Source organism: Durio zibethinus, chromosome 11, assembly GCF_047325235.1.
Source record: "Durio zibethinus cultivar Kanyao isolate XHJ-2024 chromosome 11, ASM4732523v1, whole genome shotgun sequence".
Lineage (NCBI taxonomy): Eukaryota > Viridiplantae > Streptophyta > Magnoliopsida > Malvales > Malvaceae > Durio > Durio zibethinus.
This window is the reverse complement of record NC_143172.1, coordinates 8,971,789-8,992,184: the sequence shown is the minus strand read 5'-3', so window position 1 is coordinate 8,992,184 and position 20,396 is coordinate 8,971,789. Positions and strand designations below refer to the sequence as shown.

At 30.6% G+C, this 20,396-nt stretch overlaps 1 protein-coding gene across 3 annotated transcripts; it reads left to right on the top strand.

The window, feature by feature from the left end:
* The first annotated feature begins 212 nt into the window (after positions 1–212).
* On the top strand, positions 213–4,071 carry LOC111291181 (putative 6-phosphogluconolactonase 4, chloroplastic). Of its 3 annotated transcripts, XM_089767971.1 has the most exons (4): positions 213–662; positions 877–975; positions 2,843–2,923; positions 2,979–4,071. In XM_089767971.1, the coding sequence occupies exons 1-4, from the start codon at positions 515–517 to the stop codon at positions 3,386–3,388; spliced, it is 738 nt and encodes a 245-aa protein (XP_089624097.1). In that variant the 5' UTR covers positions 213–514; the 3' UTR covers positions 3,389–4,071. The 3 variants fall into 3 exon arrangements, with proteins under 3 accessions (XP_089624097.1, XP_089624098.1, XP_089624096.1); XM_089767972.1 differs by lacking the exon at positions 2,843–2,923 and having other exon boundaries at positions 214–662; XM_089767970.1 differs by having other exon boundaries at positions 214–662; positions 2,850–4,071.
* Positions 4,072–20,396: the final 16,325 nt, after the last annotated feature.

The following is a 20,396-nucleotide window of genomic DNA, read 5'->3' as shown; positions in this document are numbered from 1 at the left end:
GTAATTTTTTTAAAAAAATTAACCAAGCAACAAAATAACAATTTTAATCAGACGACAAAAATTTTTATTTTTTTAAAAAATATAAATATTTTTAAAATTCCAACCAAACAAACCTTAACACAAACTTTCCCACGTGTGTTACAAAAGCCTCTCCCACATCGTTAGTAACGCCACCTCACCTTTTCACCAAACCATTTTTGAGCGCAACATCGGCTGTCACATAATCTAACCCACGCATCTTTCAAAGAATCCAACAAAAGGGTTGTCAGTCAGGTCCACTCTGGCTCGCGCCAATTATAAGTTGAAGTGAGCACTGCGAATGGCATCTTCGCTGCCTCTTTTCTCCACTCCACACAGCACTCTCCTTTAATCGCCGTCACTTGGAAAATTATCTCGCATTCATTTCCAGGCTTCGCTATTCTCGCAGCCCTTGACGCATAAGACGCTCGCTTTCTCGACTGTGGTTTGAGGTGTTTCGGGTTCCGGGACATTTTGTTGGAGAGCCAAGGCGTCGATGGCCGGGACCGCGACCAAGAAAGGGAAAGAAAAGGTGGAAGTTTTCGATTCCAAGGAGGATATGTCGGTGTCCCTCGCTAAATACACCGCCAATCTAGCTGATAAGTTCTCCAAAGAGAAAGGCACTTTTACTGTCGTTTTGTCTGGTGGTTCTCTCATCAACTCTCTCAGGACTTAAACGTTGTCTACTTACTCTGTTTTCAAATTAATTGCCCACATCACTAAATATTACAAAGTTTTGTGCCTTGTCTAGTTATTTCCCTTTCTTCTTTTATATGTAAAGAAGAAAGTATTAAGTTTGGGATTAAAATTTGGCATGGGTATTTTGATAATTGATGATGCGGGAAATTGAACTTTCAGGAAACTGGTGGAAGCCCCATATATTGATTCGGTGGATTGGTCAACCTGGCATGTTTTCTGGGTGGATGAAAGGGTTGTTCCTAAGGATCATGATGACAGGTATAATAGCTTTTGACAGTAAATATATGCAGTGTTTCTAGTTTATTGTTTTCACACGGTTGAAATTATGATGAATCTGTTTTGGGTTAATTGTTACTAAATTCTGCTGATTTGATGCATATGTAAAGGCTTTGAGTAAATTACACAAAAATCCTTTAAGAGTTGGACATTAGTTTAGGAAAAGCTACGTCAATTAGGATGTTAAGAAATACCACAACTCTTATTTACTTTCATTCCATGGATGCCAATTATCTGCTATGAATGTTTGAAACTCTACTATATTACTTGTTCTTTTCTTTTTCTGTCTGGTTGATCTCCTGAAGCTATTTCTAAAAACATGAACCAATGAAACCTACATCTGACATACCAACTCATACAAGGAATCCAACACCATTTGAAGTTCCTAATGACCACTTTAAATTAAGGAAATTTGCATCAGTACAAGGATGTCTAGATTGCATAATTTTGTAGATATAGCAATCACGATTTTCTCTTGCCAGAATATCTTCCACTTCCTTAATCTGCCATATAACATTGTTTATATATGAATAATACAAAAGTTGAATTGCTTCATTCAAAAAACCAACAGCAATTACCTCAGTTGGAAGCCCAAAACGAAACAAAAATGATTTCTCCAGCCAAATAGAATCATTCTAATTAGCTAGATCATAGAGAGTCATTCATATTGGCTAGATCATAGAGAGGTAAAGTGTGCACCACCTGGTTTCGATAACTCAGACAAATAAAGGACCATTTAAAAAGAAGAAACAGATTAATCACTTTCCTCACTTCCTCAAGTATATGCTGCACGTAGGAAGATGCAAATCCCCTGAGTTCATCATTTTAAAAGCTTGCAATGGGTCCTTTTCAATAAGGTAACAGAGCCAACCACAAGAGCAAAAACGAATACTCTTGCAGTGCGTAGTCTCTGGTGTAGCAATAGAATGCATGAAAAAAGTCTTTCAAGCAAATGCCCTAACAAGTCTACCAACTTGTCCTAATAACTCACATTTCTCCCTTGAATGCTATCCTGTACCTATGCCTTGTCAACATTGAATTTGTAAAGAATTGCCAGAGCCGATAGGAGGAACCCATATAGCCCAATACCTTCAATTTTGGTTGATCTTGATTGAAGGGAGAGAGAGATCAGAGAAGAAAATAATAAAGAATATTTTGGGTAATATGGTAATTATAATATTTTCATCAACACCATTTGCTACTTTGCATTGGAATGTAGATTTTTCAAACTAGTATCCTTAGACTGTAATTAAAGACAAACCTTGAGGACTTCTGGTGTAATTTTCTCTCAGAGGCTTTTACTCACAAATTGGGCCAGAGTTGAGAGATGTTTGAATGGGCTTGAGTTGCTCTGCTTGTAACGTGCTTGTCTGATGTTGCAATGTGCTTTTGTTTATGGGAGATTTTCTTGCTTTTCCTGGATAATAAAATTCACTCAATTATCCAAAAAAAAGAAAGAAAAGTGTTTTAGTCTTTGAATTGTTAACTTGGCATTAAATTGCTTATAGTAATTTGCTATTTTTGAAGTTTACATCTAATACCGTATCATTTGTAAAATACAATTGAGCAATGCAATACGAATTGGATGTCCAATCATACCCGGTGCTGCACAACTGATGATATATGTGATTTTTTTTTTCTGATGGGAAGGTTAAAATTAATGTTTAAAATGTATTACAGTTTTGCCAACTTGACAATGTTTCATGTTTTGAATGCTGCAAAGTAACCAACTAACCATTTTTATGCTGCACCATAATTCAAATTTCACTTGGTTCTTGTTCGGTAAATTCTTGTGGTCAGTGCAAGATGAAATCAATGATCATATTAGTAATTAACCTATTGATCTCAGAACGCAGGTTTTGTGGTGGTGTTAATATTCCATTTTGCCAAGGAAATCAAGTTAAACGTGATAGTATTTCCTCTCCTGCAGGTACCAACTCTCCCTGCTAATGTATATTCAATCAATGATGCACTTCCTGCTGCAGGTGCAGCTGATGACTATGAGACCTGTCTTAATCATTTGGTTACGAACGGTGTGATTAGTGTCTCAGCAATTACTGGATTTCCAAAGTTTGATCTCATGCTTCTGGGAGTGGGACCAGATGGACATGTGGCTTCTCTCTTTCCCGGCCACCCTCTGGTCAAGGAGAATGAAAAGTGGGTTACCTTCATTAAGGACTCTCTAAAACCACCCCCCGAGAGAATTACCTTTACTTTCCCGGTTATCAACTCATCTGTTCACATTGCACTTGTGGTGTGTGGTGCTGGTAAAGCTGGTCCAGTGTATACTGCTTTGGGAAATAGTCCAAATTCTAAAGCACTGCCTGTTCAAATGGTTTCACCAGAAGGGGAGTTGGTCTGGTTTTTGGACAAAGATGCAGCTTCCAAGCTATAACTTGCGTGTCCATAGTTTATCCAAGTTGCTTCTCATGACATTCTTGAGTATGTTAAATTTGAGCTTCCTGGTGTGATCAGTGGATGTCCTTGAGTTTTTGTCTCCATGATAGTTATGGCCTGGCAAAGCCTTTTCTTTCTCATGATGAAACATGCGGTCTTAGTAAATGTAGTTCCATATATGCCCCGTCGTTGACAATTCTGACCTTTGAATCAGCAGAAATTCAAAATCACAAAATCCAGCCCGGTAAAAGTAAACCAAGTCTAATATGCCAGGCTGCAAGAAATGCTATATAACTGATTTCAGAATACTAAATCCATGATTGTATCAGGGTTTCCACTTTCTTCAAGTTGGGTGATTTGATATTTTCTTCTGAGCAGATAGTGGATTGGAAAATGAAACTCAGCAAAGCTCTACGAATGGGCTTATTGTGCAAATAAGTAGGTGGTACAGGAATTGGTCATGATACAATTTGACCAGACAAGCCGAGAATGAAGCCCCAGCTGGGAAATCGTCAATGGAAAAATCAAATTGAAACAACTGATAAAGACTTAACTTAAACTCTTGTTTCCCTTTTTTTTACTTTAGCCAGTAATCTCAAAATAGCAGAAAATGTGCTTCATTGTGTGCAATGGTTTAAGTTCATGTTTGATGAGATGGAATCAGGAAAGGATTATGCTTCATTGATTCTGTAGCAAGTATAAATAACCATTGCCATAAACAAGTAGTAAGTAATTTGGATGCTGATTGCTACCTCAAGCACATGCAAATGCACATGCACATGCACATGGCTGAAAAATTAGGAATGCTTTCCTTCTGACTATCAGCTACTATCTCATTATTTCTGTATTTGAATGATGGTAGTGGTATGGGGTTTGGTATCTTTCCCTTTCTTGCAATTGGCTTGGGTTTTCCAAACTTGCATCTGAGTCTTCAAAACTTGTCTTGCCTTTGAAGCAATGGATGCTCAGCCCAAGAGGATAATCCTTATTATAAACTGAAACCTATCCTTATGTTCATGGCATCAAACTTTAACGCGTAGGCTGAGATTAAGCAAGTGGTGCCAGAGAAAATTTTTCTTTTGTCAATAAAGTAAATGCGAGAAGCACAAGATTATTAAGCCATGTGCTGTTAAAATTTTGGTATCGATCACTCTCGAATGTTAGTCCTAAAATAGATCAGGTCAAATGGAAACTAATAAGGATTTACATTCAATATTCAACCCCAGATTTTGTACAATAACTTTCGTAATATTGGTTGATATACCGGCTAATTCATAGCTATAATCTTAGTTGTATTATATATAATTTATTCTTTCCTTATTGTACATATATTATTTTTATAAATATATACAACCAGAATACTCTCCAGATATTGAGAGAGAATAAATCCATAGAAGTGTTTTTAAATCTTTTTATAGTATAAAAGCCTTAGGAGAATTATTCTCCTGTGTTTCTATTTTAGCTTTCAATGGCATCTTCTACATCATCTACTTCCCTCACCATTCAAATCAATGCAAAAATTTCTCTTATGGCAATTGAAAATTTGACTGCCAAGAATTATGTAACTTGGCAAGACCAAATTCTTCCTTTGATAGAAGAAATTTCTATGACAGACCATATTTTTGATGTCTCAAAAGTTCCTGCAGCAACCATCACATCTTTTAATGGCAAAGAAGAATTAAATCTTGCTTTATCTAAATGGCAACAAGAAGATAAGCTTGTCAAAAGTTTTATCATAGCAACATTATCATCTAAAGTTCGTCCTTTCACCATTAGACTTTCTTTAGCTAGGGAAATATGGAAAATCTTAGAGGAGCACTTTGCAAACTCTTCAAAGCAAAGAGCAAAAGATTTATTATGAAAACTACAAGAAGTTTAGAGGGATAAACATCCCACACTTCAAGCATATCTACAAGAAGTGAAGATGATTAGCGATGAACTTGTTGCAATCAATCAACCTGTGGATGATAATGACAAAGTGTATTGTTCCCTTAATGGACTTGGTGATAAGTACGAAATCTTTGTCACTGTTGTGCAGGTTTGTTTTCCATGTCCTTCATTTGATGAATTCACAAACTTATTATATGACAAATGTCATACGATCAAGTTTGTTGATGACAAACAAGTTTTTGTTGCAAATTAAGGACGATGGCGTTCTAACAACAGCAATTTTCGAGGTCGTTCCAATCCTAAAGGAATAGGATTTCCGCATGATTATAAAGGTAGCAACAAAGGTGTGAACTCTAATGCTTCACAATGAGATTCTCAAAATTCAAACCAACTTCAACAATCCACTATTGTCTGCCAAAACTATAACAAACCTAGACATAAAGCTTTGCAACGTTATGAAAGATTCAATCATGCATATTAAGAAGAGGATGTCCCAAAAGCTCTTGCTGCAGTTTCTATACATGATGTCGATGATTTTGACTAGATTATAGACATTGGAGCAACCTCTCATCTCACAACCTCTCATCTCACAAATGATGCAGGTAACTTTACTAATCTCAGATCTTATAAAGAAACATCTAGAATCATTGTGAGAGATGGCAAGAAACTCAACATCACCTATATAGGAGATGTTTGAATTCTTGCATCCTCAAGCAATTTGTTACTTAAACATGTGTTAGTGGTTCCAAATATTACCACAAAACTAATTTTTATTGGTTAGTTACTTGATGACTCACCATGTATATTCATAATCTTCTCATCCTTTTGGGTTTGTTATTAAGGATAAGAAAACCTGGAAAACAATGACAAACGGGATTAAAAAAGATGTTTTTTTATTCTTCGGTAGGACAAAATGGCTTTCTTTTTAACCAAAACATGAAAGGCGACTCAGCGTGTTTGGCATCAATAGTTGGGTCATCCCTAAAAAAATATTATAGTATCTCAACAATAAAAATTTTATTTTGCCCAAGGAGCAAAGGAAAATTCTATTTGTTCAAGTTGTCGAATGGGAAAATTTTGTAAATTGCCTTTTATACCTATAAATGAATGTAGTAGCTTTTTTATTTAAGAAATTACATTATGATCTTTGAAGTCCAGCCCCCTGTGCATCTTCCCAGGGGTTCAAATATTTTGTTACATTTGTAGATGATTTCTCTAAATATGCTTGGATTTTCCCCTTGAATCGAAAATCTGATTTCTTTCAGTGCTTCAAAACTTTCATGCATTTGATTGATACACAATTTAAAAGGAAAATTAAATTCTTTCAAATTGATGGTGGGGTGAGTTTAACAAGATTGAAGTTCTTTCAACAGTGGCATCATTCGATATATTTCTTGTCCTCATACAACAAAGCAGAATGGCACAATGGAAAGAAAACATAGGCATGTCATCGAATGGGCTTTGACCTTATTATTTCATTGCCATACACCTAAACATTTGTGGTTACAAGCACTCCATACAGTTATATTTCTTATCAATCGAACTCCTTCAACAAATTTAATTGTGAGTTTGCCATACAAAATTCTCTTTAGGAAGATCTAAATTATTCATTTTAAAGAAGTTTTGATTGTCGTTGTTATTCTTACTTAGGAGATTATGAAGAAAAGGGTTAAATAACACATGAATTATACACTTTGTGTTAGGTTAGTACCTAAAGAAATAAAATTGTTAATTTGGTATTTTAATTTTCATTCCATTATTACATTGGTACATCAAACTAATGCTATTAGTATTAAATGTTAATGTGACATGAACATCCAATAATATATTGACATGTCAAAAAAAATTTTGTCAACGTCATATCATCAATACCACGTTAACATAAAAAAATATAAAAAAATTAAAAAATTACTAAAAATATTCTTTCAAATTTGAATAAATTAAAAAATCTAAAATTTTATAAAAATATGAAATATTTTTTAAAATTATAAGAAATATGATAATTTAAATTTTCAAAATTATAAAAAAATTAGTAAAAATCCATAAAATTTTAAAAATTAAAATTTCTAAGTATAAAAAAAATCGCAAAAACTTAAAAAATTCAAAAATTTTCAAAAATTTTTCAAAAAAATTAAATAATTTTAAAATATCTAAAACATTTTTAAAAAATTAAAAAAATTTTGAAAATCAAAAATCAAAAACTTAAAAATATAATAAAAATCCAAAAATAAAAATTTGAAATTTTCAAAAGATATAAAAAATTAAAATTATAAGATTCATAAAAATGAAAATATTTCTAAAATTTTTAAAATTTTAGAATGTTTCAAAAAAATTTAAAATTTTCATTGTAAATATTTTTAAGTTTTTGTGATTGTTTTTTAATTTAATGAAAATTCATATTTATTAAAATCTTTCTTTTTTGAATTTTTCAAAAATTTTTGAAATTTTCTTTTTAAGATTTTGAGATTTTTTAAAAATTTTTTAAGTTTTTTAGAATATTTAAAAATTTTTAAAATGTTTATGAATTTTTTATACTTTTTGAATTTTTTGAATTTTTTAAAACTTTTTTAGAATTTTTAAAAAATGTTTAAAATTCTTTAAAAATTTTTAGAATTTTTTAATTTTTTAAAACTTGTTTGAATCTTTTATAATTTTTTTTAAATTAATTTTTCAAAATTTTTTAGAATTTTTATTAATATTGACATGGTATTAATAATGTGATGCTGACTGTACTTTTTTTACACAAGTCAACATCTTATTAGATATTTATATCACGTGAGCATGTTGACTGACATCTTTGTCTTTGGTACTAAAATGAATGACGAAATGAAAGTTGTAATATCAAACTGATAACTTTATTTTTTTAGATACCAAACTAATATAAAGTATATGGTTTAGGGACTACTTTTATATTTAACTTTAATGAAAATAAGTTTTCTCCTAAAAGCCTTCTATGTATCTTTATTGGTTATAGCCAAAATCATAAAAGGTGTAGATGTTTTCAAGTTCCCACTAGCCATATATATATTTCAAGGTATGTTATTTTTTATGAAGATGAATTTCCTTATTTAGCAAATTCTATAATTGATTGTCTAACAAAAAAAGAACTCATGAATCCTAACAAATAGATGAACTCTTTGATGTCATTGAAGATCAAAACTTGTTGGAATTTCTATCAACTATGCCACCTACACCTTCTATTAAGCACTTTCATGACAACCATAACACTTTAGTAGCCACAACATAAGAACAAGTTGTGCAAATTGAAGCTGAAAATCAAAACCATGAGAATGACTCATTTCCACATAAATCTTCTCAAGTACCAAGATCAAACAACTGCAATTCATGTTCTTTTGATTCGAGATATCATTTACAGCTCAATACGTATCCCATGATAACTAGAGGCAATTTAAAGGCTAGTTTTTTGCATCTCAATTTTGATCAATCATGTAATATACCTCGAGAACCAACGACTTTGAAGACTACTCCTACTCATTTAGGGTTGTACAAGGCAATGCAAAAAGAACTATAAGCTTTATCCAAGAATCATACTTGGACTTTTGTTCCTTAACAATCTTCAATGAATATTTTTGGTTCTAAATGAGTTTATAAAACTAAATCGAAGTTAGATGATAGCTTGGAAAGACTCAAAGCTAGGTTGGATGCCAAATGTTTCAACCGATAACTTGGCATTGATTATAATAGTACATTCACTCTAATTATTAGATTTCAAACAATTCACATTGTTTTTACAATTGCACTAGCCAAATGTTGGTCAATCAAACTGCTTGATGTCGAGAATGCATTTCTTCATGGTTTTTTGAAATAACCTGTCTACATGGAACAACCCTTTAGCTTTCAAGACTAAGCGCATTATATGATCTTCAGCAAGCCTTTCGTGCATGGTTTGAAAGGTTTAGCCACTATTTACTTCAACTTTATTTTCATAGAAGCCATTGTAACAATTCTCTTTGTATTTTCCACCATGAAAAAGGCATTATATTCCTATTATTATATATAGATGATATTATCTTAAAAGGAAGCAATTCTATTCTCCTTAATAATTTCATCTCCTAACTCAACATGAAATTTTTCATGAAAGATTTAGGCAGTCTCAACTATTTCCTTCGTATTCAAGTGTCTTACACTTCTTGGAGGATGTTTTTATCTCAACAAAAATATGCTAATGAACATTTTTAGCATTGTAAACACCAACTTTTATCCAAGTTAATAATTTCATATTCCAATTTAATTCGGCATTCAGACTTATATTCAAATTTTTACTAGGAAGATTTAATATTGATTAATTTAAAAAAATAAAATAAAAGAAAAAAAAAAGAGAAATTGAAGCTTGGTGTCTTTGCCTTGCACCAGCAACCCTACCTAGCCACCACAACAGCTAAAATTCAACTATTAGGTACCTTCATCTTATCCACCAAATATCTACATGAATCTAAAAGCTAAAATGATTATAAAAATGAATAGAGAAATCAACAAAATGGGGGACCTTTTTTTGGACACTAGACACTACTAAAAAATACAAGCAAACATTTTACAAAAACAAAAACCACTACCACACCTGTATAAACCACCAGAAGCCCCACCAGGCAGTCCTTCAACCACCATCAACTAGTTCTGTAGCCGTCTATCATTCACCTCCATAACTAATTGTAGCCCACCACTTCTAAAGCCTTTCACCATAAGACCAACAAACTACCCAAAATAGCCCCACCTTCACCCTCTCTACTTTCAACCAAATATCCAAAAAAATCGCAAGCCAATCCATTCATCCTCCTCTGACCCAATAACCACTCCCATTAGCCTTACTCATTGCTTCTACCAAATAATCAAAAATAACAAAAATAGTGAAAAAAAAAAAAGTTAAAACCCATAAATTAGCAAAAAAGTAGTCTAAGAAAAACACCAAAAAAAAAACACACCCCTTTTTGGGAGAAGTAACGCCAACAAGCAAAAATCACAAAAAAAAGTAAAAGAAATCTAAGAAAAAAAAAAGAAGGCAAATCTCTTGGGGTTTTAGTTTAGGGTATTCCCATAAGGTTTAGAGCCTAGGATTTAGAGGAAATAAAGAGAAAGAAAAAAGGACAACACAATGATAAACATGATTCATAGGAACAATGAAGCTTGGGCTTTTAGAGGTGTAAATCATTAATTTTAAGCTCATATTTGGGCTTTTTAAGGTTGTTTTAGGCTAAACCATAGCCGAATCTATAATAAGAACATTAAAAAAAAAGCCATGGGTGAAATTTAGGACTGAACCAATGACAGGAGATAGCAGTTGGCATAATGGTTTCCGACGATTGACGATGGTTTTTATGATTTAAGCAACCAACACTCTGTTATGGAGAGAAATTACTTTTTTTATTTTTTTTAAATAGGTGTTTGAAAATGCTAAAAAAAAATTAGCATTTATAGGCTATAGCTCACCACTCAAGAATCGATCTATTTTAACTGGTGACAAACTGCCCTTAAACCATAAAAAAAAAATCAATTGAACTTTTGATATATCTACTGAATCGCTTGAACCAATGACAAACCGTCTTTAAACTGATCCAAGCCAATCCGAACTACTAGCCAATTTAGGTATTCCTTATTTTTTATTTTTACCTCTTTTATTATTATTTTACTTATTTTTTTCTAATTTTTGCCAAGTTATTAATGCATGTTTAAGATTTCATAATTTTTAAAGTGAATACTTTTTTTAAACCAACTTTTGGTAATTTTAAATTCCATCCTTAAAAAAAAAAAATTTTACCCAATGATGAGATTCTAAGGTATTCTAAATAGCGATGTCAAGAAATCTTTCGATAAGAAGAGTTTTTTAAATATTACCAATATATTGGAGTATTTATAAAAATTTTCAATATAATAAAAACTTTTCTTTTCTTTTATAAAAATGTGTATAAATAAAAAAAAACCAACAATTTTTTAGGAAAAATAAAACATGTATACTAATATTTAATCATTTGCATCACCTAAATATTATTTAATTTTTAAAAAATAGATTTGAGCCTCTGATAATGGGATTCTAAGGAAATTCGAGTAAAGATTCCTAAGAAATCTCTAGGTGGGATAAATTTTTTCAATGTTACCAACGTACTAGAATGTTTTCAGAGTTTTTTCAATAACAAGGTTCCAATTTATTTTTCTTAAATAAAATAGATTAATCTTTAAAAAAATAAAAAATTAAGAAAAAAGAAAAAGGTATGAAATAACAAAAATGGAAATGAAAATAGTCAATGAAATTATTTTTAAATACCAAAATCAAGATCTTTTTGTTAAAATTAAAGGATAATACATAATTAATTAATTTCGTTTTTTAACGAGCATTGTAAAGGTACTAATCCTTCCTTACTCATAATCGACTCCTAAACCAAAATCGTCTTCGTCTCAAAAATTATCTTTTTAATAAATTTTAATTAATTTCAAGATTTTATTAAAAGTATAAGTTTTAATAAGTGACCAATCACACCTAGCCAAAAAAATTAATGGAGACTCCATTTGTTTTTAAATTTGTCTAGCAATCCCAAAACTATTATGACAGCTTGATGACTCCACTAGAGACTTAATTTTTTTAAAATCAGGCCAAAAAATTAATTATGTGTTATCATTAATTTTGATTTAATAGTTTTAATTAGTATTTAATTTTAATTTTCTTGATTTGGTTTTTATTTTTTAAAATAATAATAATAATAAAGAAAAAAAATCACTTGCATTTTATATAAACTATTTTATTTGTTTATTATTTATTTTACATTTCTGTATATATTATTCTTAATAAATTCTGGGGTATTTAGGATAGAGATTGTGATGTTATTTTCCCTTGCGAACACGATAACACATTGCATTTCATGTATAAGCACTATACATGGGCTTTGTCCATTATAGGAAGAAGTAAAGTACATATACTCTCGTGAGGTGATAACCTCTATAATGGCAAGTAAAATACATCCACTCAAATTAAAACCTTTTTCATTTGTATCTTGTGATAGGTAAAGATTAAGGTGCCTTACTAGTTTGATGAGAACAAAAATAAGGAACAATTTAAGAAGCTCTAAATACGTGTCAATCCAAACCTATCATATAATAAGCCTTAAGAGTTTGACCCTAGATAGAGTTGTGTCAATCTTTGTGTATGAAATCACTCAAATTATGACGTGTGAAGAAACATATTTCCTTTTTATAAATGATAAAATGGTTATATATTACTACCAAAATTTAAACAAAAATTTCACAAAAAAAGCTTTTATCTATTATTATTTTTTAATTTAAATTATTATATGTTTGTCTAAATTTTTGTATCTCCATGAGTTTTTTTAAATATTTTGTATTTTAAATAAAAAAAGTTGTAAAAAATGATTTTTTTTCCTAAAAAATGAAAAAATAATAATAAACTTTTCTTTTTCTAAAAAATAAATTCTTTTAGATCTTTCCTTTAAATTAAAAGAAAACGTGTTATAATCCAAAAAATGGGTAAAATTATTTTTGTCATTTGTTTGTCCAAAATAGAAAACAATAAAAAAGAATTTTTTAAAAGGAATCTTGAAAAAAAAAGTAGTTCATTAAAAGAAAAAATAAAAGGGTTTTAAATTACTAAGATTTTTTTTTTATTTTTTATCATGCATATATGAAAATTCATTGTTTCTAAATTTTATTTTTAGGATCTTGCATTTTTGAAATTTGATCTTGCTTCACCTTGCACTTTCATGCGTAAATTCTTCATTAAGTCCATGCATATCATGCATCAATTGTACATTTGTAAATATCACATTTTTTTTTTAAGTTACACGTTAAAAGGATTTTGTAAAAAAAAAAAAAAAAAAGGTTTTAAGTTCTCTCATTTTTCTTGGGTCATAAAAAAAAAAACTTTTTTTGTCATGTCAAGAGTAAATAAATGAAACAGAGCCTAATATTGAAATTGTGGTAATAAAAGGTTTGATGATAGCTCAACCATCCAAGGTTGCAAATCAACTTGTCCCCCATTTGTGCAATACTTGAGCTAGGATTATGGAAGAAAAATGAATCAATAGTATCATAACGTATAGATCTATGAACCTACTATTAGACATGGATTAAAGGAGTCACTATCAATTTTTTTTATTTAGGTGTGATTGGTCACCTGATCAAATCTATGATATTTAAATAGAAGTTTCAAGATTGACTTAGGTATCTTTAAATAGTACATTCTGATCTATGAAATCAAATTTTAAGTTTGAGAGTACGCTTACGTGTAAAGAAGGTATAGCACCCCACAACACCCATCCAAAGGATGTTACTAGTTTGATTTCAAATATCCAAGCCTTAAATATGTTTATAATTTACCAAAACATTTAATATTAAAAATTAATCTTAAAATTACTCTAATAATTTGGTAACAATTTAAGATAATTCACTCACCTTAGGAGTATTTATAGAGACTAATGTTCTATCCTGAAGAGTCTTCATTGTCGAATTTATTAAAAATTTAGTTAAAGAAATAATTAGTAAAATATTTCAATAGTTTGGTAAGATTTATTTTGATGCAGATCTCCTAATAGTTTGGTAAGATTTAACTTAAGATGCAATCCTCTAATAGTTTGGTAGGATAAGATTCAATAATTTATTAAAAAATATTTTTCTTTTAAAAATTGTTTTATGAAATTCTCTAATAGTTTAGTAGATTCCATAAAATTTAAATTCATAATAATTTGGTAAGAGTCATGAATTTATTTAAAAAGATTTTTTTTTCATTTTTTTTATAATTTTTTTGTTGTTTTCCAAAGATAGAATAATAAAATGGAATTTTACAAAATATTTAATGAATACTAAATTGCTCCAAATTAAAAAAAAAAAGTCAAGTAAAATAAAACATAAAAAACTAAAAATAAAAAAATGGTAAAAATAAAAACGATAAAAATAATATGAAAAAAAATAAAAATAAAATGAAAAAAAAAAGGAAAACCTGCGATCGAGTTAATTCGATTGATTCCAGATTTGATTTCCTTATTTACATCACAGATTGAAAAAGGAAAGGAAAGAAAATAATAATGGAAATGATGGAAATAATAAAAATAAAAATAATAACAAAAATAATAATAACAATAATAATAATTATTATTATTATTATTTATTATTATTATTATTATTATTATTATATAATAAAATAATAATAGCAAAAATAATAAGAATAAGAACAATAATAATAGTGATAATAACAATGATAAACCATAATAGACATTAGTGGACTTGTTTATAGTTGCCTCTCTTTGCATATCCTTGTTAAATAGGGAAGATGCAAAGATCTAGAGATCTAGATATCCATTATGTTCAAGCCCAAAAAGCAAAAGTCAGTAAGCAAAAATGACCAAGACTGAGCAGCAAGTCAAAAACAGTTAATCTAGATCAAGCCAAGATTGAAAACGAATGACCGAAATCAAATCGTAAGTCAAAAAAATGATCTAGGTTGAGCCAAGATCGAACGACCAAGATTCGCAAGTCAGAAAAAGTGATCTGGACTAAACTAAGATCGAACGATCGAGATTAAACCATAAGTCTAAAAAATGATCTAGATTGAGCCGAGATCAAATGATCTAGATTAAACTGCAAGTCCAAAAAATAATCTAACCTAGATCGAGTCAAGGTCAAAGATGAATGACTGGGGTCAAACCATGATTAAAAAAAATGATCTAGATATAGCCGAGATCAAAACAAGTGACTGAGATTAAACTGTAAGTCAAAAAAATGATATGGACCAAGGCAAGATCAAAACAAGTGATCAAGATCAAATCTCGAGTCAAAAGGATGATTAGGACCAAGCCAAGATTAAAACATAATTCAATGATGCAAGTGCATGCCCTATCTAGGATCCAAACGAAACATCAATTGTGGTAATAAAGTTTTGACAGCTTTCTTCACATTTTTATTTCTGCATATTTCTCGTAAGGAGATTACAAACCATTTTTCATTACTCAAGACAAGCACTTATCTTCATCCTAAGAGGAGCTTTCAAAATCAATAACCTTATCATACTTTAAGGATTTCATCTTTGGCCCTCGTCCCTTTCAATTCTCTCATAGCAATACATAATCTCTTATGACATCACTCAATTATTAATTATTATCTCAATTTCAAAATATTAGATACGAATTATGTACTTTTTCTATTTATGACAAAGCATAGAAAGATAAAGGCAAATATTGAAAGTAGAAGATAAATATGATGAAATGAATATCATTTATTTTAAAAAAAATAAATCACAGATGGTGGCAGAGGAACTCAATAAAAGTGTATAGGGAGGGCTATTTAGGATAGTGATGCCCAAAGATAAACAATCAAATAATCATGATAGCATATCTTATATTTTTTTAAAAACTTAACCACATGATGCCCTCAGCACTTCAAAGCTCTTCAAAATTCACTGATTTTGGTACACCTCTCAAGTGATGCCCTATCCTCTTTATCCAAGTTGCCTTTATAGGTTTTTAACTCAAATAACCCACATTTAGTTCAAGCCACCTTTTTAGATTTTCTTCTTTTTTTTATGGCTCAAGCTACCTTTTCAGGTTTTCAACCTGAACCTTTTTTTCTAAGCAAAGTATTTCTTCACAACGTCAAAATTTATGTGATTAAGAAGATCATCTATGTCCATCTCCAATAGAATTAGGGCTCCTATTGAAAAGGCTCTTTACATAACATGCGATCTTTTTTAATTTGGAGTCCATTTTTTTCTTATCATCATGTTGACTCGAGAAAATTCTTTTCAACACTAACTCTCTTTTTCGAAATTGATGAGGTTGAACCTTTTGTTATAAGCTCTCATAATTCTTTTTTGGTATAATCTAATCTCTTTTCTTTAATGAAATTCAATTGCTCATAACATTCTTCGATCCATTCAGTTCCTTCTAACCCTACTTCCTTTAGGACTTTTAGATATAAGATCTCTACTTCTATTGGCAATACGACTTCCATCCTATAAACTAAAAAAAATGAGTTACCTCATTGGAAGTGCATACTGACGTTTGGTAGGCATGCAAAGCAAAAAGTAATTTTTTGTGCCAATCTTTGTATGTTTCAGTCATCTTTTTTAAAATCTTTTTGACATTCTTATTTGTAGCCTTTACTGCTCCATTCATCTCTTGGTGATATAGAGCTGAATTATGATGCTTAATCTTGAACTGAACGCATATTTCTTACATCATCTTGCTATTCAAGTTCTTTACATTATCTAAGATGATCTTTTCTAGGAGTCTGTATCTATAAATTATCTCTCTCTTGATAAACTTGTAGACTACTGATCGAGTTACAGTTGTGAAGAAAGATTTTTTGACCTATTTAGTGAAGTAATCAATCATCACAAAAATGAATATATTCCTATTTGATGCCTTTAGGGTGATGAGACTAATGACATCTATTCTCCACATAGAAATTGACCACAGTGGTGCCATAACATATAAAGCAGTGGACGGAGCATGAATCTTGTCAGCATAAATTTGGTATTTATAATATTTTCGAGCATAATTAATGCAATCCCTATCTATTGTCAACTAATAATATTTAACTCCCATAATCTATCTTGCCATCATATGTCTATTTGCATGTGCTACACATACGCCATTTGAAGCTCCTCAATGATATTTTTGACCTAATAGGCATCTACACAATGTAGTAATACTTGATCTCTGCTTCTTTTATATAAAATTTCTCCATCTAAAAAGAATCCCATAGCTAATCTTCTCAGGACTCTCTTATTATTTTTTGTTGCTTGATTCGGGTATTGCTACCCCTTTAGATATTGTAAAATGTCATAATACCAGGGATTTTCATCTCTTTCTCCTCTAGACTGACGCAATGTATTGGTATATCTTTTATATCTAATTTGATAGGCTGAATTTCAGCAGTGTTACCAATTCACACCATTGCAGCCAAGGTAACTGAGGTATCTGCGATCTAATTTTTTTCATGAGGCAAATGTTCAAATTGGATTGTCTCGAATTGTTTGCACAATTCTAAGATGTATTTATGGTATATGATGAGTTTTGAGTCCTTTATTTCCCATTCTCCTTTCAATTGATAGATAACAAAGGTTGAATCCCTAAACACCTTTAATGCTTCAATTTTTTTGTTCAAAGCAACATACAATCATATAACATAGGTCTCATATTTAGCTGTATTGTAAATGCAGTTGAAGTTCAAACTTGCTGTAACATGGTAATAATGTTCTATTGAAGATATTAAAACTGCTCCAATCTTATGCCCTATGGCATTAACAGCCTTATCAAAATACATTTTTCATCACTTTTCATCATCATTATCTTATTCTAATCCTAAGATGGCCATTAAATCTTCATTTGGAAAATCAAGTTTCATGGGTTCATATCTTCAATGGTCTGGTTTGTAAGAAATTCGATGATAACACTTCCTTTTATTGCCTTTTGGCTTACATACACTATGTTATACTTTGAAAGCATAATTTGTTATCTTACAATTCTTGCTAATAATGATTACTTCTCGAAAATGTACTTGATTAGGTCCAATTTAGCTATAAACCAAGCTGTGTGGTAAAGTATATACTACCTGAGTCTTTTAGCCATCCAATTCAAGGCATAACACATTTTTTCTAATAATGAATGCTTGAACTCGTATTCCGTAAACTTCTTACTCAAGTAGTAAATAACTCTTTCTTTTTTGCCAGATTTATCCTACTATCCCAGCATACATCCTATCGACTTCTTATACACCACTATGTATAGAATCAATGGTCTTCCTGAAATATATGGTACTAATATTAAAGGATTTGACATGTATTACTTAACCCTATCAAAACCTTGTTGACATTCCCCATTCCATTAGGATTATTCTTTTGGAAAAGCTTAAAGATGGGATCGCATTTGAAAGTAAGTTGAGAAATGATCGAAAAATGTAATTTAATTTGCCTAAGAAACCTCAAACCTTCTTTAGTGTACTTGGTGGGGATAAATTTTGAATGGTCTAAATTTTGTGTGGCTCAACCTTTATTCTCTTTTCACTAACTACAAAATACAATAATTTCCCTAACTTGGCTCTGAATGTACATTTGGATAGATTTAACTTAAGCTGAAATTTTTTTAACCTCTCAAATAATTTCTTGAGGTTAGCTACATGGTTCTTTTCCTTTTAAGATTTTGTGATCGTATTATCCACATACACCTTAATTTCTTTATGCATCATATCATGAAAGAGTGTCACCATAGCCTTTTGATAAGTTACCCCAACATTTTTCAATCAAAAGGACATAACCTTATAACAAAAGGTTCCTTACATAGTTAGAAAGTGATCTTTTTCATATCATCCTTAGCTATCTTTATTTGATTATAGCCAGAGAATCCATCCATAAAAGAGAACACCGCATGTTAGATTGTATTTTCCATCAATGTATTAATATGTGGCAGAGAAAAATTATCTCTCGGGCTAGCCTTGTTCAAATCATAATAATCCATAGGCATTCATACATTTCCATCTTTTTTAAGGACAAGTACCATATTAGCCAACCATTTGGGATATTTGGCCATTTGCAGAAAGCCTGCATCAAATTATTTTTTTACCTCTTTTTTAATACTCAACATCTTCGATTTCATTCTTCTTAACTTTTGTTAGACTGGCTTACATTCAAGCTTCAGGGGTAGCCTATGTTCCACTATCTTAGTGCTAAGTCAGACATATCTTGGTAGGACCAAGAAAACACATTTATAAATTCTCCAAGCAAATCCTCTAATCGTTGTCTATCAACTATTGAGAGTGAAGTACTGACCTTAACTTTTTTTCTATTTTCTACATCACGTAAATTGATCATCTCAGTAACTCTTGATAAAGCTTAATAGATTTATTTCTTGTTTAATTAATCTCATTAAATTTGGAGGTAAAGTGTATTCTTCAAAGTCTTTTTTAGTGTCAAGTTTATCAGTATTAATTGAGTGCTCAAAATTAAATCTGTGATCATTATCATGATTATCTTTATATTCATTTGGGAACCTGAAATTGAGTGAAATAGGAAATATTGGCAAAGTACTTTGATGAAAAAATAAATTGAATAAAAGAAATGGATAAAATGCATGCTCATATCTTTTATTGAAATAATGCATAATAAAAGACCTATACATAAGAAATCATCCCAATGTTTATGGGTATAATCAATTAGGAATAGTAATTACATTGAAAAAAAATAAGAGATAGCAAGCATCTAGATGACATTCTAATTCTTCAACTCATAGTTTGATGGGTATGAGTAAACCAACACTTCTTCCTTTTGGATATCCTCGCCTACCATATCAATGGACAACTTGACGAAAGCTTCTTCCCACTTTGGTTCTTTTTTAGTGATTTCCTCAACTCCTGGATATATATATCTTTCAAGAATAAATGTTTCATTTAAATAAGGAACAACCATTGGCCTATTTCTTGTCTTTCACCTGCTATCTCGTATTTCTTCCATTTTACAACCTAAACCTAGTCTTCTACTATTATCTTCAATCATTAATGGCTCTTTTATCTCTTACAGACTTTTACCTAAACCAACTCTAATATTCTAACCCTTATTAATCATCTGACTAATCATAATTTTACTAAATTTTGATTGGTGCACCTTAAGTCCTCCATCTACTACATTGACAAGTTTAAAAGATTGATAAAAGCATTCCAATGACTTTTTTACAGCTTTTACATATAGAGCATTTATAGGTTGAATTACCAGTAAATCTTCTTTCTCGATCACAATCACCAATTGGCCTTCCATATTAAATTTAATATTTTGATGTAATAAAGAAGAAACAACACTTGTCGCATGAATCCATGGTCTCTCCAATAAGCAGCTATTGGATGGAAAAATATCCATAACCTGAAACTTTATATTGAAAACACATGATCCAATTTGTATGGGTAACTCAATGTCTCTCAATACTTTACGTCTGGTCTTATTAAATGCTCAGACCACCGTATGATTGCTTGTAATGTGAGACATATCAAGGGCAATCTTATCATAATAAACAGAAGCATGACATTAATAGTCAAACCATTATTAATAAGGATTTTTGCTATTATATGGCTTTTGCATTTAACAGTGATATACAAAGCCTTGGTATTTCCTC